Source organism: Dipodomys spectabilis, unplaced genomic scaffold (assembly GCF_019054845.1).
Source record: "Dipodomys spectabilis isolate Male_0828 unplaced genomic scaffold, ASM1905484v1 ptg000178l, whole genome shotgun sequence".
Classification (NCBI taxonomy): Eukaryota; Metazoa; Chordata; class Mammalia; order Rodentia; family Heteromyidae; genus Dipodomys; species Dipodomys spectabilis.
The window spans coordinates 9,819,378-9,846,919 of NW_024870855.1; the positions used below are offsets into that span (position 1 = coordinate 9,819,378).

General features: G+C 43.3%; 1 protein-coding gene across 2 annotated transcripts in view; it reads left to right on the forward strand.

Annotated features, from left to right (window-relative positions):
* The window catches only part of Elmo1 (engulfment and cell motility 1), a 447,896-nt gene that overhangs the window by 61,397 nt on the left and 358,957 nt on the right, over nt 1-27,542 (forward strand). For both annotated transcript variants that reach the window (XM_042695082.1, XM_042695081.1), the window contains exon 3: nt 25,789-25,936. In XM_042695082.1, the coding sequence (XP_042551016.1) occupies nt 25,859-25,936 (78 nt within the window). In that variant the 5' untranslated portion in view covers nt 25,789-25,858. The remainder of the gene's footprint in view (nt 1-25,788; nt 25,937-27,542) is intronic.

Genomic DNA, 27,542 nt, shown 5'->3' on the forward strand with positions numbered 1-27,542 from the left:
AATGGGATTATACTGCCTAGATTTTTCTGTGGTTTATTCAACATCAACATTATGTTTCTCAGACTCACCCACATTGATGCACATGGCTGTAGTTCATTTTTGCTACTTAGAGCATTCCATTTCCATGAGTGCAGGACAGTTCATTTCACCTGGGCTAGACCTTGAGATGTTTCCAGTGTCTTCTGTTCCTGGATGATGGCTGTTGTGTCCATCTTCTAGAGCTGATGAGCAAGGTGTTTCAGGCTTGTATAGCCAGGAGAGGAGGTGCAGCCCATGTAGAAAAGGCATGCCTCTCATTTTACCTGGCAGCCCTGCTTTGTTCCAAGGTCCTTAAGCCAATTTTCAGTTCTCACCAGAATTCTATGAAAATACCCATCACTCCACAGACTTGCCACCCTTGGGGACTGGCAGATTGTGCATGCCTTCAAGTCCTCCGGGTTTTGAATTTCCTGATTACCAGTGAGGTCATCTGTCTTTTCATAAGTTTATTGAGCTTCATGTTTCCTGTGACCTTCACATATGCTTTCCTTTGAAATGCCTCGTTGTGCCCTCTGGGTGGATAGTTCTTTCCAAACTGGCTCATTGGAATTCTTTATATGTTCATGTAATAAATCTAATAAATATTAAAAACATCTTTTCTTGCTGGGTGCCAGTGGCTCACACCTGTAATCTTAGCTACTCAGGCTGAGATCTGAGGATAGCAGTTTGAAGCTAGCCTGGGTAGGAAAAGTCTGTGAGATTCTTCTCTCTAACGAATTATTCTGAAAAAGATGGAAGTGGCACTGGGGCTCAAATGGTAGAGCCCTAGCCTTGAGCAAAAAAAGGCTCAGGGACAGTGCCCAGGCCCTGAGTTCAAGCCCTAGAATCAGAACAAAGCAAAACAAAGTATCTTTTCTCTTAATACATACTATGGTTTTCTTGCATATGTTTCATCTTTATGTATTTTTCTTTCTCTTTTTTTGGGGGGGGGGATGTTGGTCCTGCCGCTTGAACTCTGCCTGGGCTCTGTCCCTGGGCTTCTTTTGCTCAACGTGAGTGCTCTACCACTTGAGCCACAGCCCACTTCTGGCTTTTTTGAGTAGTTTATTGGAGCTAAGAGTCTCATGTACTTTCCTTCTTGGGCTGGCTTTGAACCCTGATCCTCAGATATCAGCCTCCTGAGTAGCTAGGATTATGGGTGTGAACCACTGGTATCTGGCTTTCTTACTCTTTTTGTAAACAAAATTTCCTAGTTATAGGTGAATTTGTTAGTCTCTTTCTTTAAATTTTGGTCTCTTTCTTGTTTGCTTAAGAAATTAAGTCTTTCCTGTATCTTAAGATTTTTCTAAGGTTTCTCTTTCTTTTTGTTATACATGTTTTCACTCTCAGGAATTATTTGATTTAAGCTACATTTTGAAGTAGCAGTCAAACTTTAATTTTCTCTACAACATCCCAGTGCCATTTGTTAAACAGATCCTTATCCTTACCCCAATCCTAAGTTTCTTCTTAGCATGGATGGGGTTCGTTATGGGCAGATGTCCTTCTCCAGGTGACATATTGTTTTTTTTTTTAGTTTTGTCTCTTTTTTTTTTATTTTGAAAATACTGTACAGAGGGGTAACAATTACATGGGCAAGATAATGAGTACATTTCTTATCAAGCATTGTAGCCTCCTCCTTTGTTTCCCCTTCCCATCCCTTTCCATCCTCCTCCCCCCCCCCTTCCAGGTGACATATTTGTTGCAAAACTTTTGTGATATCTTACATTATATGTATATTATATGTCATTTTCTGGTGTTCTGCAGTATTTTTCAGTACATTTTAGCTTTTTCTGTTTTATACAGAAAGACTATATAACATTTTGTCTCCTATATAACCATCCTTCAGTGTCTATGGGAATTGGTTCCAGGACCCATGACAAAAATTGGTGTCTGATCATGTCTCTCCTATAAAATAGTCTGATATTTACATATAACCTGTGACATCCTCCTGAATACTTTGTCATCTCCGGACCTTGGCGTCCTCTGTCATGATACAGGTTCTTTGGTATGAGGGTTGGAGATAATCTGACTGCTTAACTTCCAGGAGAAACATAAAAATATAGCCACCAATGAATCTCAGTTTCAGCCAGGTCTTGGCTGCTATGCCTCAGTGTCCTATTTGTAAAATGAAATTCTGGAGCAATAGCTACTGTACCGAGACTCCACAGGAGACGAAACATCATAGATATTGAAAAGAGTAACAGAAGGAGGGAGTTTGACAAAAGCAAATTCTATGCATGTGTGGAAATATCACAATACAGCCACTTCATACAGTTAGGTGCTAAAAGAAAGTGGTTTGTCTGTGAAGTATTGGAAAGGGGTGTGTTTTTTCCTCTTCCTCATAAGGGTCATCATGACTGACACTCCCATAACAAGAGATAGGTTAACCAGAGGAGAACATGAATTTATTCAGTCAAAGTTTGCCTGACTCCGGAGCCATCATAAGACACAGAGTATATGCTGAAATTCAATGAGGAATGGAAGGCAATGAAGAAATATGATTAGATGAAAAGGGCCTGATTTAATGATAATAGATGGACAGGGAAGCTCAGCAATGCCTGTCTGTCCAGATTCTTCTTGGCCTCTCCACATGGCCCTCCTTTCTCCCAGAGGGAAAGACAAATTGACCTGTAGGCTGAGGAGTTTCTAATCTGACAACATAGCTTTCTTCTTGGCCAGCTCCAGGACAGAAAGGTAGGACAACATTTTTGTAGCTACTTTTGGAGAAAAGGAATTCTAGTGATTTATCTCCAGGATGAGGAATTCTAATTCCTATGATTTGGCTTGGGGATAGGGGGACAGGAAATGAAGGGCAGAGGAAGGATAAGAAGATCTTGCATGATGGTGGCATTGGTGCCAAGGTACCATACTGGAGAGATACCATTTTCTTTTTTCTCTTTCTTTCTTTCTTTCTTTCTTTCTTTCTTTCTTTCTTTCTTTCTTTCTTTCTTTCTTTCTTTCTTTCTTTCTTTCTTTCTTTCTTTCTTTCTTTCTTTCTCTCTTTCTCTCTTTCTCTCTTTCTCTCTTTCTCTCTTCCTCCCTTTCTCTCTTCCTCCCTTCCTCCCTTCCTCCCTTCCTCCCTTCCTCCCTTCCTCCCTTCCTCTCTTTCTCTCTTTCTTTCTTTCTCTCTTTCTTTCTTTCTTGTCGGTTGTAGGGTCTGAACTCTGGGTGTGGGCACTGTCCCTCAGCTCTTCAGCTCAAGGCTAGCACTCTACTACTTGAGCTAGAGCGCCACTTCTGGTTTTCTGGTGGTTTTATTGGAGAGAAGAGTTTCACAGGCTTTCCTGCCCGGGCTGGCTTTGAACCAGGATCCTCAGGTCTCAGCCTCCTGAGTAGCTAGGATTACAGGCGTGAGCCACCAGCCCCCTGCAGAGATACCATTTACTGATACCTCGACATAGTTTTTTTTTTTTTTCCCAAAAAAATGAGATGTAGTTAAATGATAAGGGCTAGTCTAAAGTAGTTTGTACTAGTAGTAGTTTTCACATTTCGAAAGTACTTCTGAAGTTCTCATCCAATAGCCCAGTTGTGATTTTTCTGCTGGGAATTTATTTTGTTTTGTTTTGTTTTTTGGATCTGGTCGTGGGGCCTGAACTCTGGGCCTGGATGCTGTCCCTCAGCTCTTCAGCTCAAGGCTAGTGCTCTACCACGTGAGCCACAGCGCCACTTCCGGCTTTTTTCTTTTTGCTTATGTGGTGCTGAGGAATTGAACCCAGGGCCTCATGCATGCAAGGCAAGCACTCTACCACTGAGCCACCTTCCCAGCCCATCTGCTGAGAATTGGAAACAACTTCTTCTGGGTTGTGGTCTCAAACTTGGCAGTCTCCTTGATAGAGAGGTTCCTCTACACGGTTAATGGAGGAGGCATCTTAGCTTGGTGATTCATCCACCAGATGTTTTATCACTTTAGTGATTGTGATCTTTAGTAGATTGTAGTAGTGACCCTGGAGGAGAGAGAATTGTGCTTCTACTGGCACTTGGTTATACCTTTGTCTCATGGGAGGATAAAAATGACTTCCCCAGTAACTGAGAAATAGAAGCTGTGCCCCTGAGGACAGGGATTTTTAGAGCATCTGGGTGGCCTTGGTGTGTGCTTGAGCTTTGTACTTTACCTGAAAAGCCACATTCCTCCCCTCCCCCGCGGCCTTGTGTTTTCACCTTGTGTTTGAACTTTTATGATTGCTGAGATAAAAGTTTTGGCCATCAGAAAGGATGAGTGAGAAGTTTGTGGTGCTCTGGCAGTTCCAAGTTGGAGCTTCTCTTCCTCTCTGACGGAAGAGGGCTTCCTGTGGAGCAGGTAGCTGGCTGGGCTTTTCCTTCCCCGCCTGCTTTGGTGTTGGCTAATACTCACTAGGATGCTGGTCATTCCTGGCAAGCTCAGGTCCCTGCCGCACTTTAACCAGAGCCCTGCAGCACATTTGGCCATTGGTCAGTGCTCACTTAAACAATTCCTTTTATTTTCAGGTGTCCTTTGAAAACTCTCCACTCTATGAAGTTTCCCAGGTCCCTGTCATAGAACTTGCAATAAAACATGGCCTGCTATGAGAAATTATTCAGCCAGAAGGAAGGTGTTTTTCAGGGATGGGAGCAAATAGGAAAACCTGTAATCATTTCCCAATTCAGTTCTAGACTTGGAGGTAAACCTGTGAGGCCTAAGACCTTTCTCTTTGGTAAAAACCTACCCAGCATTTGTCACCTTCAAGTGATAGTTGTCATTTACAGCTTTCAAATATCAAGGTATTTGGGTACCACCAGGAGATAATCCTTAATAAGTTCCAGATGCCTTCACCTAGAGTTTACAAAAGCATTCAGTCCTTTGATAAAATGCTTCAGCTTCAGCTGGCCACCTTTAATATGCCACCTTCAAGAACTGAATGGGATTCACTTCTCGTGTTATTTTTTTCCATCAGTGTGAGAGAAAAGCAAATATCCTGAGCTGTCTGGCACCTGAAAAACAGGATGTGAGCACAAAAGAGCCCTGGCTTGCTTTTCTTCCTCCAATAAAACTTGGCCAAATCTTGAGATGAGTGAAATGACAACAAGAAAAAATTTGGTTTGACTTGAATTTGTTTTTCTTCTCATGATCACTAAAGTTAGTTATTCTGGAAACAAAAATAAAGTATTAGGGCAGCATTAAAGCATTGCCTTAGGTTATTTTCTGTAGACAGTTAAGGCTTCAAAAATAAACAAGCAAAAGGCAACTCTTGGTCCAATTGGCTCATCATTGAGGTGAAGGCAAATGGTCACGTGTGAAGAAAAAGGATCATTACATCCCTGACTTTAGAGTCAGCATGCTTCAACACTGTAGCTGCTTATCTGAACTAAAATCCCTTTTCATCATATATTTGACATTTATCATAATAAACAATAGATGCAGTCATATGAGGGTTCCTTGAATATCACTGAAATTTTGCATTTTATTATGACAGGCATAGATGATTGGTTTTAAGGACATAAAAGGAGACCCTTACTCCTTTTGTTGTGCTTCAAAGGGCACCAACCTGTGTTACTCTAAGGTTCTAAGATGGGTTTGTGTGAGGAGCATTATATGGCCTACTGTGAAGTGGGCTTTACTTCTTATCTGAGCGCTCCTGGCCCAGGACCAGGTCTAGGTCTTGAACTGACTGAAGGATTCTAGAGGGATTTGCATGAGTAAGGGCAGATGTATTGGATGTTGGACAATGACTATTCAGGAGGTTGAGATATGAGGATCATGGTTCAAAGCCAGCCTGGGCAGGAAAACCCAGGAGACCCTATCTCTAATTAAGCATCCACAAAAGCAGAAAGTAGCTCAAGAGGTAGAGCACTGGCCTTGAGCAAAAAGCCCAAGGACAGCGCCCAGGCAATGAGTTCAAGCCCCAGGACTAGCACACACACAAAAAGTCCTGGACAGTGTTATGGGTCAGAAAGATATGGTAACTTCTCCTTACTCACCATAAAGCTCACAGACCAAACTCCTATAAAATGAAAGAAATGTTAACTAGAGGAAAGCTTTACAGATTCATTTAATCAAAGATTCATGTGGCACAAGTGCCTTTGGAAACAAAGATGGGAAGACCAAGGGAGAACTACCTGTTCTTATGCTTAGGTTTGCAGGAATGTGATTGGAACTGGTCTATGATGCTAGATGGAGCATAGAGATCCAGAAGGGCCAGTCTGTTCATATTCTTTGTGACCTGTCTGTGTGGCATTCCTTCCTCCTGGGTGTGGGGACAGGACCCTCTACAAGGTGGGTCTTCCTAGGGGAGGGGAAGCAGAATGGCCTTCATAGATTTTATCACTGACTTGGTGAAGAGAAGTTCTAGTTTCTAAAACCTGCCTGAGGGAAGAAGAATTCTAGTTTCTATTATTTGCTTCAGGGAAATAGAAGAGGCAGAGGCAGGAAGATGGGAAGAGATCAGAGAGACTTTGTGTCTGAGTCTACTTCAAGGCCTTCTAATCTCCTGGGGTTCATAGTACTCAGTATGCCAAGTGCCTTTCTTCTGCATGTAAGCTTCAGAGGCCACAGTATATGAATGAGTGATTCTGATTACCAAAGTAAATAGGACACGACTCCTGTAGTCCCAGTGTATCAGCATCTGACTTACTATAACTGACTTCTTTTATTTGCATTTTTTGGCTGTACTGGGTTTGTACTCAGGGCTTCACACTTGCTGGGCAGTTGCTATACTGCTTGAGCCATGCTCCAGCCCTTTTTTGCTCTAGTTTTTGTGACTATTTATTATTAATTTTGTGCTGGTACTGGGGCTTAAACTCAGGACCTGAGTGCTGTCCAGAGCCTTTTTTTGCTCAAGATTTGTGCTGTACCACTGGAGCCACAGCTCAAGGTGGCTCCCCCCACCTTTTTTTTTTTAGTAGTAGTTTATTGGAGATAAAAGTCTCACAGACTTTCTTGTCCAGGCTGGCTCCGAAAAGAGATCCTCAAATCTGAGTGGCTAGGGTCATTAAATCTCTTGAGTAGCTAGGATTATAGGCATGAGTCACCAGCACCTGGCTGCTCTAGTTATTTTTGACATAGTTCATGCTTTTTTGCCTAGGCAGAGCCAGGACTGTGATCCTTCTATTTATGCTTCCTGCCTAGTGGGAATGACAATCTTGTGCCACCATACTCAGCTGCTGCTACTGCTTTTATTTTTTTTTGGTCAGTTGTGGGGCTTGAACTCTGGGCCTGGGCACTGCACCTCAGCTCTTCAGCTCAAGGCTAGCACTTGAACCACGGCACCACTTCCGGTTTTCTGGTGGCTAATTGGAGATAAGAGTCTCACAGACTTTCCTGCCTGGGCTGGGTTTGAACCGTGATCTTCGATCTCAGCCTCCTGAGTAGCTAGGATTACAGGCATGAGTCACTGGTGCCCAGCCTCAGCTTCTTTTGAGATGAGTCTCATGAGGTATTTTTTGTTGTTGTTTGTTTTTGTTTTTCCCAGTGCTTGAACCATGATCCCTCTGACCACAGCTTCTCTGGTAGCTATTACAGGATTGATTTCTAATGGTACCATTAAAAAAAACAACCGAGTAGCCTTTCATTGCACAAACGACATTCTGTCATTTAGTCTTTACTAATTGAGTGAAAGTGATAGTGTTTGGCCTTTTTTTTTTTGTCCATCATAGGGCCTGAACTCTGGGCCTGGGCACTGTCTCTCTGCTCTTCAGCTCAAGGCTAGCACTCTACCACTGAGCCACAGTGACACTTCTGGCCTTTTCTGCTTATGTGGTGCTGAGGACTCAAACCCAGGGCCTCATGCATGCAAGGCAAGCACATGTTTGGCCTTTAATAATAAAGTTATTAAAATCATTCCCATTCAAGTCTCACAGCCCAATCCCCAGCAATAGAATTGCTATGTCATAAGGCAAATGTATATTCCATATTATTAGAAACTGATCAATCTTTCCTTTAAAGAGTTGTGTATTCTTACAGTAGTACATGACAATTCTAGAGCTCTTGACATTGAAGTATGTATTCATTGAATACTTACCATACTGATACTTAAATAACAGGCACAAATGATCAAGAGAAATATGCTGTGATTTTTGTCATATTGCTGATTATTTCTAATGTTATTTTAAAGGACTATTTAATTTACTGTATGATTCTTACCATAAATTACTAAGCCAGTTTCCTATTCTTGAACCTTAAGGTTATTTATAAAATGTTCTTATTGAAGGTAGGAATACATTTTGTTTATAAATCTTCAAGGATGGCAGCAAATTCATTATTATACTTAAGGATGCAGTATGCAATTACTTCTAACTCTATGTAGCTACTTAAAAGCACATAGGCCTTACTAGCAGGTTCAGTGAAGGGTTGAGTTTAAATCCTTTTGAAATTTACATGGCCAAATTTGGTACCACTTTTGAGTAGATTATCCTAACATCTTCCTAAGTGGGCCAATGAGTACCTGCATGACATCTTGCTTTTTATTTTTTTTTTTATTTTTTATTTTTATTTTTTTTTTTAAATTTAATTTAATTTGTGAACATACTGTACAGAGGAGTTACAGTTACATGGGCAGGATAATGCGTACCCTTCACATCCCTTCCCAGCCTCCCCCCTCCCCCCCCTAATCCTAATCCTTCCCCCCCCCCCCCCCCCCCCCCCCCCCCCCCCGCCCGGCACCAATGTTGTAAAGCTCGTTTTGGACATGACAACTTGTACTTCTCATTGTTGCAACAGGTCCACCTGTATCCTTAAACAACTGGTTTTTCCCCATCTCCTCCACAAGTTATACTGACATCAAATATAGTGAAAGCAGGGGTTATACTGTGGGGGAGGGACATACAAAGCAACAAAGAGATAATCTTATAAATGTGTTAGAAACACATGCATGAAAGAAAAAAGCATTAAAATACACATCTAAGGGTTCATTTTCCTGACATCACATTATCTGACCTTTTCTGCTTGACTCATACATATACTAGATATTACAAATAAGGGAAACCATGGGACCTAAGTTTCTTTGGGCCTGGCTTACTTCACTTAATATAATTTTTTCCAAGTTTTTCCATTTCCTAACAAATGGGGCAATGTCATTCTTTCTGATGGAGGCATAGAATTCCATTGTGTATATATACCACATTTTCTTGACCCATTCATCTACTGAGGGGCATCTGGGTTGGTTCCATATCTTAGCTGGTAAATAATGCTGCAATAAACATAGTTGTGCTGGTAGCTTTAGTGTGGTCTTGTTTGTAAACATTAGGGTAAATGCCCAAAAGTGGGATTGCTGGGTCATAGGGGAGCTTTATGTGAAGTCTTTTGAGGAACCTCCATACTGCTTTCCAAAGTGGTTGAACAAGTTTACATTCTCACCAACAATGAAGTAAGGTTCCTTTCTGTCCACATCCCCTCCAGCATCTGTTGTTGTTAGAGTTCTTGATTTTTGCTGTTCTAACTGGAGTGAGGTGATATCTCAATGTTGTTTTGATTTGCATTTCTTTTATGGCTAGGGATGTTGAACATTTCTTCATGTGTCTATTGGCCATCCTTCTTTCTTCTTCAGAGGAGTTTCTCTTTAAGTCTTTAGCCCACTTATTTATTGGGCAGTTGTTTCTTTGAGGATTTGTTGTTGGGGGCTTTAATTTTTTGAGTTCCAAGTATATTTTAGATATGAGACCCTTGTCCGTTGTATGGCTAGTAAAGATCTTCTCCCAATCCGTGGGCTTTCTATTGATCTTGCTAGCTATGTCCTTTGCCCTGCAGAAGCTCTGCAACTTTATGCAATCCCATTTGTCCAACCTTTCTTTGATTTGTTGTGTTTCCGGGTCTCTATTCAGAAAATTTCGGCCTGAGCCAAGGAGACCTAGGGTTTCTCCTATTCCATCCTGTAATGTTTTCAGAGTGTCTGCTTTGAGTTCAAGGTCTTTGATCCATTTGGAGTTGATTCTGGTGCAGGGTGATATATAAGGATCTAGCTTAAGTTTTCTACATGTAGTTAACCAATTTTGCCAGCACCATTTACTGAAGAGGTTGTCTTTCTTCCATTCTATTGTTTTAGCTCCCTTATCGAAGATTAGATGGCTATAGGTCTGTAGGTTCATTTCTGGGTTTTCAATTCTATTCCATTGGTCCTGAGGTCTGTTCTTATGCCAATACCTGCTTTTTATTTTTGCCCTTAAAAAGCTGTTTGAAGTCAGATGCTTGTGGCTCACACCTAAAATCCTTGCTACTCAGAAGGCTGAGATGTGATGATCGTGGTTCAAGCCAGCCCTGAAAGGAAAGTCTATGAGATACTTATCTCCAATGAATCACCCAAAAGCTGGAAGTGGAGCTGTGGGTCAAGTGGCAGAGTGCTAGCTTTGAACAAAAATGCTAAGGACAGTAACCAGGTTCAAGCCCCAGGATTCTATCTGTTAATCTGTCTGTCTGTCTTTCTTACACACACGTATGCAGAAGTTATTTGAATCTGTGGGTCCCTCAGAGTTTTTTGCTTTGTGTGTATATGTGCATGGCTGAATTAATTTTTGCATGGAAAATTTTAAAAATGGATATTTGAAATATCAGTCATGTCTGCCCAATGATTTTTTTTTCTCCCAATTTCAGTCAGGTTTCCTAAACTTTCACTTTAAGCTGTGTAACTTCCCAGTGAACTTTCTTATACCTGAGTGAATTGATTTGCTATTTAGGTTCTTTGTCATAATAAGCTCATTAAGTGCTGCAACCCGCTCCAAAAAAATGTGATTATGGCAGTTTTGATTCCTTGTTCTAAGGCTGTGCTCTCAAGAGCTAGATGTCAATTAAGATTATTCTTTGTTAGTAGAAATAAAGTCATGTTATCTGCTTCTGAAAGCATCTCTCTGTTCCTTCTCTGAGGGTGAAAGGGGACATTCAGCTCACACAGAAGGTCAGCCATTCATTAAGTAGAAAGGTATAAAGACTGAAGTCATGAGAAGATTCCTATTGGACCACACTAGAAATTTTGATCCGAGTGGTGGCTTTTCTTCCTGTAGAACTATCTCTCAAAGGTGGTATTAGGTTCCACCACAGCATCAAGAATGGAGTCTTTGTTCAGCATAAAAATCCCCCATCAGGACTGATTCCTGTCCACAGAGTCAAAATCAAAAGCAAGATCAAGAATTGCAGTAGATCCGGAATGAGTCTGGAGTGGCAAGTGCAGCCGGGGTGGCATTGGAAACCTGAGCTCTTCATTCTTCTCTGACAAACACATTGGCTGTCACAGCCAGGATTTGGTGCTGCAGTCTAAGCTAGAGGTGGCTTCTCTCTTACTCTCTCTGGCTGTGTGTGCCAGAGTGAGAGGAAGTGTCAACGTTCATTGCATAGACTTGGGACAGGCTTGATTACTAACCTAGTTCATGATGGGTTTGCATTTCCTCCTGAATGAGTTCACAGGTGTGCACTGAAGGGTTTAACAGTTTCACTCATCGTCATCTCTACCCATGAGATGTAGGTGCTGCGATTTTTCTCTATTTTGTAGTGGTGACAGTGAAACTTGGGTTAGAAGACAGATCACCTGAGTTCTAGTCTGTGACTGATGTTTCATTCCTGCTTGCTAAAAAGGCAAGGCTCTTGGCTTTTTTGGTGTCATCTGTGGTTGCACAAATAGTAGTTCCCCAGAAAAAGAAGAGCAAGGAGGGGGCCTCATACCTCCATCTTGTAGTTCTTCTTCTTTTCTTTTTCCGTTGGGGGGCCTGAACTTTGGGCCTGGGTGTTGTCCCTCAGTGATTCAGCTCAAGGCTAGTGCTCTACCACTTGAGACACAGCACCACTTCCGGTTTTGGGGGTTAATTGGAGATAAAAGTCTCACAGATTTTCCTGTGCAGATTGGCTTTGAAAAGCCATGATCCTCAGATCTCAGCCTCCTGAGTAGCTAGGATTACAGGTGTGAGCCACCAGCGCCCAGCTTTCCATCTTGTATTTCTTAGTGCTTCCTTCCCATGAGTCTATGCATCTGTTGACTTAGGCTAGCCAACAAATTTTCTGGGCTTCTGTTTGTGGACTATTCTATCTCTGTAAATGACATTACCATCTTGATTCTATGGAAGTCTAAATCTTGGGCCATCTTAGGTTGTAGAGTTTGCTTCTTCTCTGTTATCAATTCCTTTGGCTATAAAATGTTTCTCCAGTATATCATAAATCTACTCCTTTCTTTATCTCCAGTGCCATTTTAGTCCACGCCACAGCCACCAGTTGCTGTCTATTACTAACTTGTACCTCCAGGCTATATTTTGTGTAGAACGGAAGTAAAATTAAACCTGCTCATCCTGAGTGAATCCTAGTTTTAAACACCACCTGCTTTGGCATTGACAGCCAGAATCTTTTGCTATCTTGCCAATATGAAGAGTGTAGAAGTTGCCTTTGGTTTGAAAGCCTGAGGAAAGTATGAGCTGCTTTTTTTTTAAGGTCCAAGATCAGGACTCGAACTCAGTACATGAAGCTTTTGCTCATTGCTCATGGCACCACACCTCCAACCCCCAAAGTAAGATTCTTTAGTCTGGTAGACTCTGCTTCTTTGTCTTATGGGTCAGATCCATGCTTTTTGGATAATTAGATCCTAGGATCTGTTTCCTATTATTAATTGAGCAGACTTATCAGCAGAAGCCTGGGGCTCCCTACAGATCTGCTACCCCTCATTCATTTTCCTAGGTGAGGTGAGGGATATTGTAATAATATGATGAAAATATGCATGGTGTCTTCACAATTATCCTCAGCAATCTAATTTTTTTTTCTTACTGTGGTGGATTTTTTTTTCTCCCACAACAGAGTCGTAATCAAAGCAAATCTTAGCAAGTTGAGGCTTTGCTAGACCTGGAAACTGCTAACTAGAAATTTAAATGATCAGCATCCTGTTGTTAATGGAGGGGAGAAGAGAAACTTCAGTAGATTTTCAAAGGTGTTAAATCAGCAAGCTGCCAGTTGCTCCTTGTTTTTCTTTTACTAGCTTTTCATCTAGCTACTTCCTCAGGAGTGTGAACAAGTAAGAATTGGAAAACTATGGACAAGCTCTGGTGAGAAGAAAATGAGCTTGAGAAAATACATCCATGCCAGTATGTTATCCATCCTCAGGATAGAAACCGGTGGTGAAGCAGCAACAGGATGTGATCAGTAGCTCTGGCTTGTAGAACATACCAGCAGACCCCATTTCCGGGGACAACTAGCCATTCAGCATCTGTGTTTCTATGTAGATAAGTATGATAAGGAATTTCTGTACTCATCTGCAGATCTGTGGAGAAGCTCCCTCCCTTCCCCAACCCATTTTCTTTTTTCCTTTTTTTTTTTTTTTGTTTTTTTTTTTTAGGAAACCATTCGTAGATTTTATTTTATTTTATTTATTTTATTTTATTTTTTTAAATTTAATTTTATTTTATTTGAGAACATACTGTACAGAGGGGTTACAATTACATGGGCAGGATAATGCATACATTTCTTACCAAGCATTGCAGCCTCCTCCTTTGTTTACCCTTCACCTCCCTTCCCAGCCTCCCCCCTCCCCCCCACTCAATCATACCCCCCTTCCCCCCTCCCCCCCCCCACCGACATTGTAAAGCTGATTTGACATGACATTTTGTACTTCTCATTGTTGCAACAGGTCCACCTGAATCCTTAAACGACTTGTTTGTCCCCATCTCCTCCACAATTTTTTGCTGGTTTTTAAGCTTGAACTCAGGGCCTGTATGAAGTCCCTGAGCTTCTTTTGCTCAAGGGTAGCACTTAATCACCTGAGCCACAGCTCTACTTCTGGCTTTTTTTTTTTTGTCGTTTAGTGGACCTAAGAGTCTTGCAAACTTTCCTGCTTGGGCTGGCTTCAAAGCGCCATCCTAATACCTCAGTTAGGAGTAGCTAGGATTACAGTGAGACTCCAGTGCCTGGCCCTAAAATCCTTTTCTTAATGTTGACCCACAGATCTGTTCTCAGCTAGATATTTGCTGTTATCTGGATCTTTTTCAAAGGGTAGCCCTGGGTCACTGCTGATCACCTAATATCCAAAAGGGTTTTGTCTTAAGACTTATTACACTAGACTTTGAGGGGACTCAGGTGAAAAACAAGAAGGAAGATATTTTTGTTACAGAGTTAGGGGGTGGGGTAATGTCGACCTAGTCTCTAAAGAGGAAAGAGATAAGCACAAACTAGCCAGGAGTGTGTTTTGTTTGCTTTGCTGGTAGGTGTATGGTTGCACCCAAACACTAGAGGAATAAACAACAATAACAACAAAAAACAGTTGTCCAGCTAGGTCCTTGAAGTTCCCAGGATTCTAGCAGACAACCAAACCTTCAGAGGCTGAAGTCTCAGGTAATAGCGTGTTTTATTTGCATATAACCCAGGCATATCCTCTAGGTCACTTACAATACTTAATACTATGTGGATTTTATGTGAACAGCTGATATATATTTAAATTTGTGGATTAAAATAATAATTTTCTTTTTAGTCTTTGCAGTCCATAGTTGGTTAAACTCATAGGTATGGAGGTGTTACCAGAAATTTAGGGCAATTAGGTTGACCTTGAGTGCCTGGCAAGATTGGAATAGTAAAGGTGATAGAGAAGGTTATTACAGGAGAAATATGGCTGAGAAAGAGAGCACATGGCACAGACGTGGCCAGGGATGGCAGCACTTCAGCCCATCTCAACCATCTTGTGTCATTTTCAGGGATATGGAGCTTGGCCTTGAGTTGAATAGGGGAGAATTGGGGTCAATGGAGATAGATAGCTTTTGGATTGGTGTTTCTTCTTTCTGTAGCAATGCCAAGGATTTCTCTCTTCATTCTTTTGTCTTTCTTCCCCATTCTCTCATGTCTCCACCCTCATTTCAAGATTGGGTTATCAGTTTATCTTGCCATGTGCTAACAGTGTAGGACTCAATTCCCAGACTGCCTGCTTTTTTTTTTTTTTTTTTTAAATTAGTCATGGGACTTGAGCCTCTGGCCCTGGGCTCTCTCCTTGAACTCTTTTTGCTCAAGGCTAATCCAGAGCTCCATTTCCTGTTTTCTGGTGGTTAATTGGAGATTAGAATCTCACCGGCTTTCCTGCCTGGGCTGGCTTTTGAACTTTGATCCTCAGATCTCAGCCTCCTGAGTAGCAGGGATTACAGGTGTGAGCCACCAGCACTGGGCTTGACTGCCCAGGGCTTTTCTACTATTGCTGGCTTTCCCATGAGATGGTGGGGTGTATCTAGAGTCAGCCTTGAGGTTCTTTTGTTTCAAGCTGTAATTAGACCACCCTGTGAGTTAGACCCCAGAAATCCCTAGGCTACAGCCTTGCCAGAGCAGCCAGCCTGGAGGGGTGGGATGTGGTCAGGCCTCCCCTCTGTCTGCTAGGAGGAGTGCCTCAGATAAGAGAGGCCAGGTGTCCCTGTGCCAGGCTGGAAGCATGCCAGAGCCTGTGCAGAAACACTAGTAGGAATCCTGACTTACCCCATCTCCTTGGGGAGGAAGAATGGAGACCAAGTTGAGTCCAGGTTAACTCCTTGTACTCAGAGAATCTTCCTGAGAGAAAAAGGTTGTGTCAGGGCAGCTTCTAAGGTCATGCCTAGCCTAGTGGCTGCCTCCAGCCACTGCAAGGCAGGACCTCCCTCCTGGATCATGTCTTTCCCTTTCTGTGCAGAAGTAGACAGTGAATCTCAAAATTCCTAGCCTACCCTCCCAGGATCTTAATCCTAACCTTTACCCCCAATTCCTCCAATACTGAGGTTCCCCTAAAATTTTTGCACAACCCTTAAATCTCAGACACAAACAATCTTCTATCTGAAAAGCCTTTCCTCTCATTTCTGTGCAGTGCTATGGTGCTTGCTGTTGTGTCCCTACAGTCCTTAGGGTAGGTTGGATTCCTGGGCAGATGAAACTGTAGATCTGTTTCTCTGCTTTTGTTCTTCCTGGTTTCCTATGTTTTTGGAAAAACACTAGCCCAGGCTCTGCTCTAATTACAGCTTAATGATTTCATTGTCATAACTCTACCATGAGAGTATACTATAGGGGTGGTAGGTTTGTGGGATACCTTTTCCCACCCATTATGTGGGTCACAACAGGCACTCCTGTTAAGACAAAAGAAATACTTGCAACACAAAAACAAGACTAATTTATATAGTCCTTTTTTTTTTTCTTAGCATAAGGGTTAGAACCCAATACCTCATACTTGCTAGACAGGTGCTCTACCCCTGAAACCACTCTGCCAGCCTCTTTTAGTTTTTGAGACAGGGTCTTGCTATATGGCTGGGCCAGTCTGGACTGTGATATTCCTGTTTGTGCTTTTTGTGTTATTGGAATGACAGTTGCTGCCATTGTTCCCAGTTATTAGTTCAGACGGAATCTTGAAAAAAAATGTATTTGGCCTAGGCTGCCTCAAACTGTTATGTCCAGCTCTCTGCCTCTTTTTTTAAAAGTTGTATTTGTATGGTTGATATAGAGAGGGTCACAGTTACATGAATGAGGCACAGTTAGTACAATTCTTTTTTAACCTCCCTTTCCCTCCCATCCCCATCCATAAGCTATCCAATTCATTTTCCACATAGTATCTAGTGAGTATCAGTGTTGTATTTGTTCATCCTTATGTGCCCTTCCTTCTCCTCCCAAATATAAACACGCTAACAAGCAAGACAAAATGAAAAGAAAACAAAAAGAGCAACAATGGCACCTAAAAAGTGTCTCTTGTTTCCCTGTCTTGGAGTTCATTTCATAGAATATTGCTTTGTATGGTCATCTGTCCATAGCTGTTAAGCAGCTAAGATTACAGGTTTGAGCTACCCTGTACTTTTAAGGGAATAAGGTGGTTTTTTTTTTTTTTTAAGGTTTTTAAGGGAGCAAGAAGGCAAAGAATGACCTTTCTAGAATTTCCTAGATTTCATAACCAGCTTCAGAGGACAAGAATTCTGATTCTTGGGGGGAGAAGGATTCTGGTTTCTGCAGCTGGCCTCCAAGGTGAGAGGGATGAGGGGAAAAGGCAGGGGAAGGCCAAAGAAAGGTAGACAGTTTCTGAGGCCTTTACAGTGACCTTCAGGTCAGAGGTCTCAGCAGGCCAAACACTGAGCCCACAGGACTGATTGAAAACCTTTGCTCCACTTTTTTTTTTCTTCAAATTCTTAATTGTGATTAAGTGATTACATAATTTCCCAAATTATACAGTATTGTGGGATAGTGATGCTTTGTTAAAGTCACAATCACATTCTAACTTTCATGGGGCAAATTGTCTATCATGGTCTATAACATTTATGAGTTCCCTTTGCTCTACTTTTACAGGTGAGGACAGAGGTCAGATGCATTATGCAACTTGTTGATAGTCTCAGAGCTCTGGCTCTGGATGTGGCAAGACCATGATGGACCCCAAGGCCAACCTCTGAGTCTGAGGAAAGCCTGGGATCCGTCCATCATTGAGAGAATGAGGCCCCAGGGACCTAACAGAGCGAACAGACGGCAGAGTTCAGTGCTGTTGTGTGCCACATGGTGTAGTGACTGTTGCCATCTGCTACCGGGAATTCTGTGTGCCTGGCCTGTCAGGTGCAAGCTGGTGATCCTCACACCTGCACTCCGAGTGCTATCCTGGCACTTCAGGCAATCTGATGCAATAATTTCCTAGGGCAGCCATTAGAGTTCTGAGTCTGCTGGAAAGAGTGGAGGAAGGAAGATTCACATATTGTTTTTTGATCAGCAGGTTTGGAAACTTTGAGAGTGCTTGGCTGTGGGATGGTAGAAAGGCTCTCTAGTGTTGGCTGCGACTGTGTGTCTGGGTTTTGAGAGAGGGAATTGGACCCCAGCTCTGCCTCTGTGCGCACATAAACCCTAGGGGACAGGACCTGCTAGCAGGAGAGGACAAGTCACCCACTATCACAGCAGAAAGAAATTTGAAAATCTACAAAAAGCAGGAAGTCTGTGCATTAGTTTCTGAAATAATGAGCTTTCCAGTTGCAATGTTGATTCCTGGCTTAGAGAAGGCTCAGACACAGGGAGGGGCCCAGCCCCTCAGTTTGGACTGGCTGCTGTGGGCAGAATTTCCCCAGGAGGCAAAGGAATCTGGATGCAGCCCCATTTTTACCTCTGATCCACCCCACTCCATTTCTATTTCTATCTGGTGAGCTAACTCCACTGCTGGAAGAAAAGGCTGAAAGTTTCCTGGGCAAAGAATTCTGGATTAAAAAAATACATTATTGGTTTGAATATTCCTTTACCTTTTCTTACTTTTTTAAAAACATCTTTTGTGCCAGTATGGTGACTTGGACTCAGGGCTAGGGACCTATCCCTTAGCTTTTTTACTCAAGGCTGGTGCTCTTGAGCCATAGCTCCACTTCTGACACTTCTGCTAGTTTATCAGAGATGAGTCTGTTAAGAGTTTTCTGTACCAGCTGGCTTCAAACCACAACCTTCAGATCTCAGCTTCTTGAGAAGCTAGGATTATAGACCTGAGCATTCAGCACCCTTTGTTTTTAAGGAATGAATAATTGATTTGTTCATTTACTCACCTCCCTGTCTGGAAAATACTGATCTGTTCTCCATACCACCCATGTAAATGAATGCACCCATATAAATGAATGAGATAGGGTATCTTTCTTCACGAAACTCACAGACCAGAAGGGTAAAGATGGAAAAGAGCTTTGGTGGGCCAGGATCAGGGCTCAAGAAGACAGCATGGAGTAGTTGTTTCTAGCTTCAGAGGTGAGAGGTCAGAAATCCCTCCCAGGAGCTAATTAGCTTCTGGCTCTAGATGGGAGATTTTTTTTTTCTTTTGGTGCCAGTACCTTGGCTTGAACTCAGAGCCTGGGTGCTAGTGCTCTACCGCTTGAGCCACCGCTCCATTTCCAGCTTTTTGGTGGTTAGGGATAAGAGTTTCACAGTTTTCTGCTTCGGCTGGTTTGAATCATGCTCCTCAGATCTCAGCCTCCTGAGTAGCTAGGATTACAGGTGTGAGCCACTGGCACCTGGTGCCCAGCTTGGATAGAGTTTCTGAAACAGACCCAGAGGAGAGGAGAGGACAGGACATGTGGGGTAGAGGGAATGCTATGAACCAACTAGGGGCATGCTCAGGAAGTGATAGCCTTTGAGAAGGAAAGAGCCAATATCTGTCACCGATTCTTAGTGGGGTCTCAGCCCCTGAAGCCCTTGGAGAATGTTTTCTGCCTGGAAGTTAGGGAACAGGGCTTTGCAGGGGCACTTGCTCTAGCTGCCTCCACCAGCAGTACTACATATAGATCGTTGGTGAACTTGAGAATTTCTCTGCCAGATGTGACTCCAGCTCAGGGCTGGCACACCGTGGTGGGGATGGACTCTGGGAGGATAGCTAGCTGGTGGTTTCTTTGAGTCTGGCTGCAGACAGGCTCTGGGAGGTTTATATTCTATGGATCCCAAGTAACCATCCACACATTTAAATCAGCAAGTGAGACACTCAGATTCCAGTGACCCCCAAATGCGAGTATTCTGCTTTTTTTTCTTTTCATCATTTCTTTTTCTGCTTATCTGCACAATCAAAGCTGCATCTCATTGAGTTTTTACTGTCTTCTCAGACTTGGAAAGTTACTCAGAAGTCTTGGGCTGATTTCCTGGAAACGCAGGTGATGAGAATTCCATGCAAGACTAAGGAACATTTCTTCTTTGCCACGTTCCAGTACGTTGTAGGCCAAGACTACTTTGTAGCTGTCTTTCTGAGACACAAGGGGGCAAATAGTCTCCAGTCATCATTTCCTAAAGTGTATCCTACAAGAAACCAGTGCCCTAGAGTTTCCCAGAGAGAATGAAGAACATCTGCAAAGATTCATTTCTGTACACATCATTACTTATAGACCCCAGAACCCTCCCTCCCTCCTCTGCTCCCTCCCCCTCTTGCTCTGGTTCTGTGGCCTGAATTGAGGCGCTTGGGTATTCCCTCTGAGCTTCTTTGGCTCAAGGCAAGTGCTCTACCACTTGAGCCACAGCACCATTTCTGGCCTTTTCTGAGTAGTTTATTGGAGATAAGAGTCTCATGGACTTACCTGCCTGTTCTGGCTTTGAACTGCAATCTTCAGATCTCAGTCTCCTGAGTAGCTAGGATTACAGGTATGAGCCCCAGTGCAGGCTTCTTTCTTCTTTCTTAGTCTTGTTGCAGTCTTTCATCTCTGAAGCTGTAGAGTGCCCTCCTGGATCTTCTTCTGTTCTTGTCATGGCTACCCTGTACCTGATAGAGACAGAGTCAGGGCTCAGCCCCATGTTAATCTCTTAGCACCTTCTAGTGTAGAGGGAGCATGGTAACTGATAATGATCTTAGTTACTTTAGAAACTAACTGTCCTGTGAGAAGGTTCTACCTCATTTCATTAGCTCTAAACAGATGGCTTAATATGTATAGTAAGGTTATATACTTTTTTTTTTTTTTTGGTGACACTGGGGTTTGAACTCAAAACCTTGTGCTTCCCAGGCAAGTGCTCCAACAGTTGAAGCATATCCTCAGCCCTTTTTTTGCCCTGTTTATTTTTGAGATAAGGTCTTGCTTTTTGCCTAGGTTATCCTGGAACCATGATCCTCCTAACATACTTCCCATATTGCTGGGATAATAGGCACACATCAGCATACCCAACTCTTTATTAATTGAGATGGGTATTGTGCACTTTTGCTTTCTGGGGCTGGCCTTGAACCATGATCCTGCTCAACACCATTTCAGCCTCCTGAGCAGCTAGGATTATAGACATGAGCCAAACTGCCCAGTAGGGTATAGACTCCGAATGTTAAACATGGAATGTTGAAACCCAACAATGTGAGCAGGACTGTTTTAGAATTTTTCACCCAACCTCTCAGCTCCCAGGAATTTGATAGCTTACCTTAGAAGGCATCATGATTACAGTGTCTTGCCAGCTGAAATTTGCCTTCTTTTCTTTTTTTTTGACATATTTTATTGAAAAATGCTGTTCAGAGGGGTTACAGTTACATGAGCAAGGTATCGAGTACATTTCCTATTGAGCATTGTTGCCTCCTCCTTTGTTTTCCCCCTACCATCCCCTCCCTCCCACCTCTACAACTACCCCCCCTCCCCACCAAAGTTGTAAAGTTCATTTTCAAGATAATGTCCTGTACATTTCCTTGTTGCAGTGGGTCAAGCTGTATTCTTATTTAAGCATTTTGTTTTTTTCCCTTCCCCTCCCCAAATTAGAGAAGTGTATATACAAGATGCAGGGCACTGACATCAAATAACATGAAAACAGGGGTTATACCATGGGGGAGGAACATACAAGGAAACAAATCACATGGTACATTATAAATATATTAGAAACAATAGCAAGAAAGAAAAAAGATATTTGTGTCCCTATTTGGGGTTCATTTCGCTAACATCATCTTATATGGTCCTATGTACATGGCTTTTGGCCTTTTCTGCTTGTCCTACACATGTAGTAGTTATTGCAAATATTTTCCCCTTGTTTTTAGTAATGCTTGTTCTTCCATCTGTATAAGAACTGTGATGCTGTGTTGTCCACATGGCTTCCTGTAGCTTACGTCCAGTGGGCAGCTGACATCATCCAGGGTGTCTCATTGAGAGATGCTGCATTGGACTCAGTTTCCCCTGTGCTGGTGATGCTCATGAGATTCAATCATGAAGCAGATGCCTGCCTGGCTCTGGATATACAGTGAAAAGGTTCTGGAAGTTTCTTTAGAGGGATCCAGGAACATTAAATTACAAGAGTCAAGTGCTACCTGCCATTGCTTGGCAGGGAGAAGCCAAGGATATCTGGAGACAGGCATTCTGGCTGCAGATTTCAAAGGACATGTCCATCTCTTACAACACTGACTAAGAACTAAGCCAATGCTGGTATTTTTTCCTGAGCCTGTTGAGACCATTGACCTGGTGGCAACTCTAAGGAGGATGGCCCTGACCCTTGTGATCTGTCTAGCTGGGGGTGTGGGGACCTTTGCTGCCAGGGGCCATTTGTATATTTAAAACATGATTCAGGGGACACACAAAATGCTGACCATAAGCAGAGGGCCCAGGGGCAGTCTGAGCAGCATGGAAGACATTTTTGTATTTGTATATTGTGTACCAAATGATTTCTCAGGGGCCTTTGATAGAGGACCCATCCCGGTTGGAGGGTTTCCTGTCTCCCAGCCTTATATCGGGAAAGATGGCGTCTTTTGAGGCCGTTGAGGAGCAGTCAAAATGGGTGGCTGATGCCTGTTCATCCTGGCATGCATGGGTCATAATATTGTCAGCACTCATAGTGCAATGCCCAGGTACACACATGTGCATGCGCATGCACACACATACACACTCACACCCAGAATTACATCCCCAGCTTTACATTGTGCCAAAAGTCATGTGTAGCTTCAGGGACTTAGGTAAAGGACTGAACAAAGAGTGGACTGGAACTTCCTATGTGCTACTTGTGCCTATGCCTTACTCCTGGCAGTGCCAGCTCAGCCTCTGCGATTGTTCTTGTGGCAGAGCTCTGTGTTCTGCTGTAAGGAGGTGTGGCTAAGGAAATCCCAAGGAGGGGGGCTTCACTTCCTGATTCTCTCAATGGTGGCTTTGTGCATTCCTGGCCTCTTCCACTCCTTGGGAGACCCAGGAAAGCACCCAGTCTTCAGCACCACACCGGTTCAGCAGGTTTCCTTACCTATCTAGGTGAAATGAAACCAGCTAAGAGAGTAAATGAACAATTGTGGGCTTTGATTCCAGGAAAGTTAGATGACCTATTTTGTTGTAATTTTAATGTTGTCTGTCCATTTGGGGGGAAGATGCTCAAAGTACATTTTGATTTCTGTTATTGGTCCTTTTGACCACTCTCAGGATCACTTTGCACGGCCTTCAAACAGTTCACATCCAATTACAGCCCAGTTTTTGGTCTAGGGGTGTCATTGAATTGGAATCAGTAGTCTGGCTAGAATCTGTTTTTTTTTTTTCTGAAAGTGCTCAGGTATTTTAGCAGGATGCTGCCTCTGCAGCAGAAGCCTGGTCTTTTGCTTGTATACCGCAGGGGAGACAAAACAGTTCCTACTTGCTGGGTAGTCAAGTTTGGGGGATTATGAACAAAACAGCAGTTAGTGTTTGTAGGGCTAATCATTTCTTGAGAATACCATCCTAGAAAATGAAAGTTACTAAACAGAATGCAAACCTGGAAGGCTTTTGGTACAGTTTGCCAAAGGCCCTCTGGAAATGTGTGCAGACATGAACTTCCTTTTGCAGACGTCACTAAGAGCCACTGGAGCGTATAGTAGTGTCTAGAGGTTCAGGAGTTGGTGAACCAGCCACTCTCTTAATGTATCATTGTATTATTCTTGACCTGCCTTGCCTGGCCTCTGCACGCACCTATTTCAGGGACGTGCCAGATGTGTCCCTGCCTGAGGGCCTTGGCACATGTTCTTCCCTTGTCTAGAGACATGATTTGTCCAGATCTCCACAGGGCCTACTTCTTTGCTTCACCTAGGTTTTTACTCAAATGCTACCTTCTCTGTGAAACTCCCTGAGTTTTCTGTTCACAACTGCATTCCTCTTGTCCACGGCCTCCCCACATCTTCTCTGCCATCCCAGCCACTGAGACAGGGCTGGGCTGCAGCCTCCTTCCATGCTATGTTCTTCTCCATGCCCCTTCTTGCCATGAAATGCCTTGGTCTCCTGTTCTGCTGTCCACACATAGACCAGGCCTGGCACCCAGTAATTATTTGTGGGATGAGGGATGGCTGCTGTTCGATGGACCTGCCCTTTCTGGTGATCATGGATTAGCTCACAGCAGGCTTCACTGGCCATCCTGGGATGGGGCAATGTAGCTTTGTTTTGGCTCATTTCCTTTCCTTGTCTGCTCAGCTTAGGTTGGTCATTTATGTCTGTGTAGATGTCACCCAGCTGCTGTGCCCGCTGTCATCTCAGTGATATCCAGCTGCTCTGCAGATCTGGGACAGAAACTGTTGAGGCTTACCGTGGTCTTATAGAGAGCCTTGTGTACAGGTTTGGTTAAAATCTTCATATAGCAATCAATTTCCAAAAAGTAGCCTTAAGACCCCCATAGAAAAGGCCAAAGATTTGGACAGTTCACAGGGAAGCATACTTAACGCTTTTCTTCCATCTGTCCAGTCTCACACACAATAAGGCAAACATGAGTTGAAAGAACAAGAGATCCATGATCTTCAGCCTGACAGTGGTCTCCCTCCATCTGTTGGTGAGGTTGAATGCATGCATGTAAGCTACTCTATTCATTGTTGGAGGGAGTATAAATTGCTAGAAACATCCTTACAGGGACATTGGGAAATGATGATCAGAAGTTAAAAATGGTTACACGTGATAGCTCATGCCTGTAATCCTAGCTATGCTGGATTAGGAGAATCAGATTTCTGATTAGGAGAATCAGATCCAGGGCAGCCTAGGAAAACAAAAATATTCACAAGACCCCATCTCAAGGGAAGAAGGGTTGGGTGTGGTGGTATGCGCTCCTCATCCAAACTACAATGGGAAGCCTAAAATAGGAGGATTGCTGTCCAGGCACAGGATCCAGCAAAAGGTGAAACACAATCTCAAAATAACAAGTGCAGAAACAAAAGGTAAGGAAGGACTGGAGGCATGGCTCAGTGTGGTGGAGTGGATTGCTAGCGATTGCAGTCCCTGAGTGCAATTTAAAAACATAATAATAATAGTAGTTAAAACTGTACATATTTTTTCCACTCAGTGGTTTTACTTCTGGGACTAGATTACACGGACACATTTTTACATGTGCCAAGTTACATATACATGAGTTTGTGCACTACCATCTTGTTTAAAATGTTGATAGGAGAGAAGAAAAGAGAACCCCAGAACCACCCCAGCAGTGCTGAGATTCATGTGAGCTGTCTCCATGCTAGAGTTGCTGTATGGCAATCAAGGATGCCAAGATTCTCCTTCTGAAGTAGTGCACAAAGATTCAGAATCTGTAGTGAAAATACAAAGTAGAGAGTAAAGGCAGGGGAAATGTAATAATGTTTTGTTGTCTCTCCCAAGACCTTTCTAGAAGGCTGCATAAAGAATGAGCAGCTTTGACTAGCAGGAGAGTGGAAGGCAGGGGCATGAAGTAGCTGGTGGCTAGGAGTGTCACACTGAGGGAAAAGACACTGTGCTGTGCATCTATACACACAGTCACATGACTTTCATCAATTAAAGCTAAAGAAGTTGGCAGGCAATGGAGGATGAGGCCAGCTTCTTTGTGCAAGCAACACTAGCCTGTGCAAATCCAAGGTCTCTGCGGAATTCTGTTCCAGCCACTTGAGTGCATTTTCCCCTCCTTGGAAGATGCCATTTGTGTGACTGGCCTTTGGAGCGTGTGTGTGTGTGTGTGTGTGTGTGTGTGTGTGTGTGTGTGTGTGTGTGTGTGTGTGTGTGTGTGTGTGTGTGTGTGTGTGTGTGTGTGTGTGTGTGTGTGTGTGTGTGTGTGTGTGTGTGTGTGTGTGTAAACTCCTGGGTATTTTTCCTTCCTCCTGACATCCTGGTTGCTGTAGTTTAGAGATCTATTTGTGATGCACAGAAAATTGCTTTAAATAACAATGGCTTCCTGGCCATGATTTCCTGGGCTGTCCATCCCTCTGGAAAGTGTGGGGTGGGTATTCATATGTATGACTGGACAGACAGAGCAGGCTGTGGGACTCAGAGTCTGGGCCCCACTGCTAAGAGGTCACTTTCTATGCACAAGCCGCATCCTCAGGGCAGCATGTCCTGGAGACCTGGACTCAAGGCATTCACCCTCACTCCCTTCCTTGTCCCATCTTGGAGAGCCTGTGCTGCTATGGGTTGTGTCCCTGTGGGCAATAAGAGCAGCAGTTTCTTATGCCTAAACCAGGGGTGAAAACAGGAAGTGACGAAGCAGAACCCGCCCTGCCTTTACGCCCAGCAACTTCTCTTTCTCTTTGTCGTCCTCATTAGGTGTGGACACGTGGGGCCCTGGCCGGAGGATCCCCAGTGCCGCGGGCTGTGGATATTTTGGGGTCTGACCATGCCGCCACCGGCAGACATCGTCAAGGTGGCCATAGAATGGCCCGGCGCCTACCCCAAACTCATGGAAATCGATCAGGTTAGTGACCCAGACACAGTTGGGGCGTGTGCTTCCTTCCTGTGTGGGAATGTTTCCCCTTTCTGACTCTGGCTGTGTTGACAGCACTATAAGATAGCAGCTACAGCATGTAGTCCCTTCTCTGGCGTTTGCAGAGAGCAGTGGATGGGTTTGTCCATTCTTCGCACTTCTGCTGGGTGGTGGCTCTGCTCAGGGCTGTGTCTGTAGCCATGATCAGTGGAATGCGGAATGGTGGATGTGAACCCTGCCTTGCAATGACTGGGGAATATATATATATATATTGCTTTTAATAGCCACAATGTAAATGTTCATTGCCTGACTCTTTAAACTAATTATTTTTTGTGCCAGTAGTATGGCTTGAATCAGGGCCTTGCACTTTTACTTGGTCCCTTTGCCTTCCTCAAGGCTGCCACTCTACCACTGAAGTCATACTTCTGGCTTTTTGCAGGTTAATTGGAAATAAGAGTCTCCCAAACTTTCCTGTCTGGGCTGGCTTTGAACCATAATCCTCAGATCTCAGCCTCTTGAGTAGCTAGAATTTACAAGCATGAAGCACTAGTCCAATTTAATCATTCTTCACTTGTTGGAGAAGCAGCCAAATGAGCACATCGCTACTTGTTTATATTAACAGCTTTACGATGAGATTAACATTGAGGGACTCCAGTCTTGGATCCTAGCCAATTGTAATTTTATTGCTAGTGTAAAATTTACTATGTGTTTGTCTAGCGGGTTGTTCTATGTGCATGGGACATTCAGGAAATGTTTACTGAATGAAAAACATCCTAAAGGTTTGTGAGAGAGGGTTGAGCTATGAGAGATCCTTTGGCTTGAGTGGTGCGAGATGGTCATGTGATCTGGTTCTCAGTGACTGTGGGTGACAGATGGCTCAGAAGCTTAGCTTTGCCTTCCCTGGGGTATGCTGTGGGGAATGAGGGAAAGAAAGAGAGGTTGAGATTTAATGTCCACTCACAGGTTTCAGAAAGCCTCTAATGTAAGATTCTGGATGGTTTTCTTCATTTTCCCAATTTGAATACCATGGTAACTCTATTCTTTATGGTCCCAATGCTGCTTCAAAATTCCATGATATTTTCTTCCTGGGTATATTATCTGGTTGAATGCAGAAATCATATAGCAGGGTAAGAATTCAAAGGAAGCACTAAAAGATACAGGGCAATTTCTGGAGCTTACCCCTGAATGTAAGGAAAGGTATATCTCGGGGGAGCGGGGGAGAGGGAAGGGGGCGGCATGTTGTTGGCAAAGAGATGTCATCAGCACACCGACATCACTTTATTTTTTAAAAATTTTTATTAAATTTTGGTTTTTTTGTTGGTGCTTTCCCTGTGCTCTTTTGCTGGGTGCTTTCCCTGTGCTCTTTTTCTCAAGGCTAGCACTGTACCAGTTTGAGCCACAGTACCACTTCTGGTTTTCTGGTGGTTAATTGGAAATAAGAGTGTCACGCTTTCTTGCCCTGACTGGCTTTGAACGATGATCCTCAGATCTTAGCCTCTTGAGTAGCAAGGATTACAGGTGTGCTACCAGTACCTGGCCAACATCACTTTAATTGATTTTCTCAAGTGAGTTTTTTCTTTTTCTTCTAAATTTTCCT